At 36.1% G+C, this 4,357-nt stretch overlaps 1 protein-coding gene across 1 annotated transcript; it reads right to left on the bottom strand.

Annotated features, from left to right (window-relative positions):
• Window positions 1-116: 116 nt before the first annotated feature.
• LOC105272685 (uncharacterized) lies at window positions 117-3,234 on the bottom strand. The gene is made up of 9 exons (XM_011314900.1): window positions 2,960-3,234; window positions 2,645-2,857; window positions 2,312-2,560; window positions 1,816-1,988; window positions 1,489-1,718; window positions 1,245-1,423; window positions 943-1,102; window positions 708-859; window positions 117-640 (listed from the first exon to the last, which is right to left on the bottom strand). Exons 1-9 carry the CDS (start codon window positions 2,987-2,989, stop codon window positions 293-295), a joined length of 1,734 nt encoding a protein of 577 aa, XP_011313202.1. The 5' UTR covers window positions 2,990-3,234; the 3' UTR covers window positions 117-292.
• Window positions 3,235-4,357: the final 1,123 nt, after the last annotated feature.

Here is a 4,357-nt window from a genome sequence, read left to right on the forward strand (position 1 = left end):
TGTGTTCATCAGTCACACTGACTCGGTGAACACACCAGCTCTCCGCACCCGTGCCTGACGGCGGCAGTCTACACGCCGATGGGTGTGACTAAGCGGGCACCCATCCAAGTACTAACCCAACTGAGCGTTGCTTAGCTTGGGTGATCGCCGGAGTCACACACCGCCCGCGTAGCTACTGTCGCCGCTTCTTAAGGATGAATTTTTACCAATCAGATGATGACAAAAATAACAATGAAACATTGTAATAACTAAGGTCGCGTCTATAACAATGGTTTATGATCCTCACGGTTATTTAACTCTGCTCGTTGATAACAGCTTTAACCTCGCCAATGAGTGATGTTAATTCAGTCGATGGTTTGTCCTTTGGCAGTTGGATATTGTAATAGGCTCGTTGTAAAAATATCCACAGTGGACGAGCATTCGGTGGATACTCACAATTAAGAGCAAAGCAAATTTTGAAAGTTAAATCGAATGCTCTTAAAACATTACACGTTTCGTAGATCTCATTTTCCAGGATGACATACGTAGCTGTACACTGTGTTAGCGGCCCAACAACGATGGGTATTGGTTGATGCTGAAGAGAATATTTCTCTGTACGTTCTCGTCCTTTTTGTAGAACTTCTTCTAACTCCAGCACATCCTATAAATATGAAAATTTTTTATATGAATTTGAACACTTCTTCCGTGGAAGAAATATAAATACTAACGAACAAATGCACAAAAAAACTCTCTTTTCTTTCTTGATTCGTCAAACGTCGTGGAAGTGTATTTTCACCAGTATCAGCCTTCCTTTTACGCCCTGGTCGACAACTCGGAATTAAATGATGTAACAAAGACAACAAAATCGCATTTCCAGTATCTGCAATCGAAAGAAATATTCTCTACGAGGATGCATTCTCATAAATTAATGTATGGAATAATTAATAAGTCCTTATTATTTACTGTTCTCGATGGTATCCAAACTGTCCAATAATATTTTCTCCTCAGCATTCAATTTTTTACAAGTAGACAGTCTGTGACGTAAATGTGGTACTGTTTTATCCCAATTATCTCTTAGCCTTAGACCAGCCTTGGGATAAAGTTTGTTAAAATCAGCATCGAACTAAAGTTGTCCAGCGTTCCAAAAAACAATATTCCAATCAAAACACTGATCAGTTCGGTTTAAAAAAATACTTTAGTTGAATGGATATTTGTTTTCATGATACGTTTGTAAAAAAAATCAGTTTTAAAAAATCATCTCTTACCAAAGTTCTAGCAGCCTCAACTCGCAAGCAAGCATATTTTTGCAAATAATCTTTCACTGAAAGTTTCTCGTTCATGTACTCATTTAACCTAGCATCATGGGTGTCATTCCACAACTGTAGGACTTTATGCCAAGGATCCAGGAGTGTAATTAGTTCATGCAACTTTTCTTGAAGAGAATCTGTGAAATCAGAAGAAAATTAATTACGCAATTTATAAAATAATAATCTAATTTTTACTACTTACCAGAGACAACAAATAAAGTGGAGCTCGTAGCTCGGTCTTTTGGAGGTTTCAATACGCCATCATCACGTAGTACTCCTTTTACATAACAATAATTACGCCAAAGTTTACCAGTTGCATTTATTGATTCGCCTCCTACCGATTCAAATGGCTGGAAATAAGTAGCAGCGGTTTCACGTGGAAATGTATAAACTATCTCATTGGCTAAGTACTTGAATCGCTCCGTGGTAATTCTAGACAAAATTTTCAGAGACAAATTGTAAAGTTTATGGGAAATAAAATCATAACATCGATAAAATCGAAAGATAGCCAATGCAACTATATCATTACATGAATTCTGTTGTCTGTCCCAGTTCCAATAATTTAATGAACTTATCAGCTTCAAATTTGATAACTATACGTGTAAGTCGAGAACGTAACTTATTGTTCAATAAATTTTCTTTGTCGTATTTTTCTACAACAGCCTTTCCTGCCATATCTTTTTCTAAAAGAGTTCGTAATCGCTGCAATATTATACAGAGGATTAGATTCCATTGAGTTGAACATAACCTTTCATAAATTGAAATTAATATGCGTAGAAGAGAAAAGGATATGGGTAAAATTAACATTTATGAATGAAAAATCACTGTTTATAACTGAGCGAATTGTATTTGACATCTGATATTTTATTAATGGTTGCTAAAATCTCTCTGTTCCCCATGTAATAAGGGTGAATGCAAAAGGCCAACCTGCCTCTAAAAAAATTTTTTTTTTGAGGTAGAAACCATCAACTTTACTCCACTGTCCTCTCATGAAAAGTTAATTGCATCTACTGGGAATTTCATACCCCTGATTGTGAATTTCTCTGATCATTTCCTAATTGTCTTTGGATTAGTACATTCGGTTGTAGACTAGAACGAGTTAATTGTTGAGAAACAGTTGCCGGCGGTAACTGATTGACATTGACATTCACAGGCATAGGTGAAGGTGCGGATAGATTACACGCAGGAATATGTGTTGGATTGCCAGGATTATGTGAATGAGGTAACTCCTTAGACGATGAGGTAGCGGGGGACACAGAGGGACACTCCAATGGCTATTCAAAATGATCGAGCTCATATAAAAATCAAAAGAATTATTTTGATAAAGAATGTGTTTGTTTGAACAAAGATAGCAATACCCAGATGGTGATGGAGGGAGCCCCTGCTTTGAGAGTATTGATATCGGTCCCCTCAAGTGGACTTGAAAATGCTTGTACAGTGCCATCAATATTTGGCTGTATGGCATTGTCAGTATTAGGGATATTCTGAACATCCGAGCTTAAATCGGAGATTGGAAAAATTTTTGGAAATACATCCTCAAACTCGACATATATAAGAGGATTCTCGGCAAGCTAAAATAATAAACAAAAATGTTTATTCGTTTATTTGTCAGAATCATTGAGAGAAACAATGAAATTATAAAAATTCTTAAATTATTATTATTAAGATTCTACCTCGGGATTTAAAGTTGGGAATCCACTCATTACGACTGGAATTCTGGAATTTCATTCGAAACGAAAATTAATGTATAAAATACAGGATACTCATCATGTGGACATGAAAAAAATAGATACTTCAATTTTGATGATATTTCTATATGGTGAGGTTGTTAGTCCAGACATTTACCAATTATTGTATACTTGATTCAAGTAATTTTTTTTTGTCGATATCGATATATAATGGTTAGAGAAGCCAAAAAATCATAACTAAATTCCGGAGTACTGTGAATAGCCTCGCACTAGAAAAATTGAATAAAATATTATTGAAAGATAGTACTCACCTACAAATTGTAATCTCCTCAGCTTCACAACACCACACTAAAAACGTCAACGTCTTAAGCCGATCAGAACACGAACTGAAATACGACAGTTTTCAGAACAAAAAGATGCTCGTGCTCGTGAATGCGGTGACTCATTATTTTCTGATGCTCAATTTTATAATCCTTATTGATTTTCCTCGTGCTATTTTCGTAATATTTAGTTTTGAACATACCAATTTTCAACTGAGGCACACTGAAATCGGAGTAAATTTTAACCACTTAGTGGTCCGTACATTTTATGCTTTTTTTCTTTCTACAAATTGGTATGTTTGGTTCCAAAAATAAAAAATTAAAATGATAATTATGAGAAGGAAAAATACCATATTACATCATTTTTACAGTATGGTCCTCCACTAGTATGTCAACATACCAATTTTTACAACAATATTTTTTCCGTGTAGCTACGAATAGAGATCCGAATCCACTAATTAAGGACAACTCTGCTAGAGCAATAGGAATATTCACCAATGGCAGCAAAACGATTCATGGCAGCTCCGTAAGCTCCGCATTTTTCTGCCCTTAACTCAATGTAGAAAAATCTTTTTTTCTTAATTCTAAAGCCTCGATATGCACAGCTGAATGTCTCGCACTCAGCGAGGCCGTTAATTTTGCTCATGCACATCCGGAAAACAGCTTCTACGTTTACAGCGACTCACTAAACGCCCCTCAATCAATCTCATCGCCGAGTATGAGCATCTAAACAAATAAATGGATCCTAAATATGAAAGACAAATATTGAGAAATAGTCGAAAGCAATGATGGCAACTTAAAGTTCGCATGGGTTCCTTCTCACTCTGGAGTGGCTGGTAACGAGGAGGCTGATCGTCTGGCAAGAGATGCCACAAGATGTTTCAATGATGCTGCTATACCCATTCCATTCAGCATTTCCGTGAAGATTATAAGGCAGAGTCACTGAGTAACACCTTTAAAATGGCAACCGAAATATGTGAGAACAAAGGAAAAAATTATTTCAAATATTACTATGTAAAAAAAAGTAAACCCTAGTTTAAGGGTAAAAAACTGTCGAGGGAAA

The sequence above is a fragment of the Fopius arisanus genome, unplaced genomic scaffold (genome assembly GCF_000806365.1).
Source record: "Fopius arisanus strain USDA-PBARC FA_bdor unplaced genomic scaffold, ASM80636v1 scaffold00234, whole genome shotgun sequence".
NCBI classification, from domain to species: Eukaryota; Metazoa; Arthropoda; class Insecta; order Hymenoptera; family Braconidae; genus Fopius; species Fopius arisanus.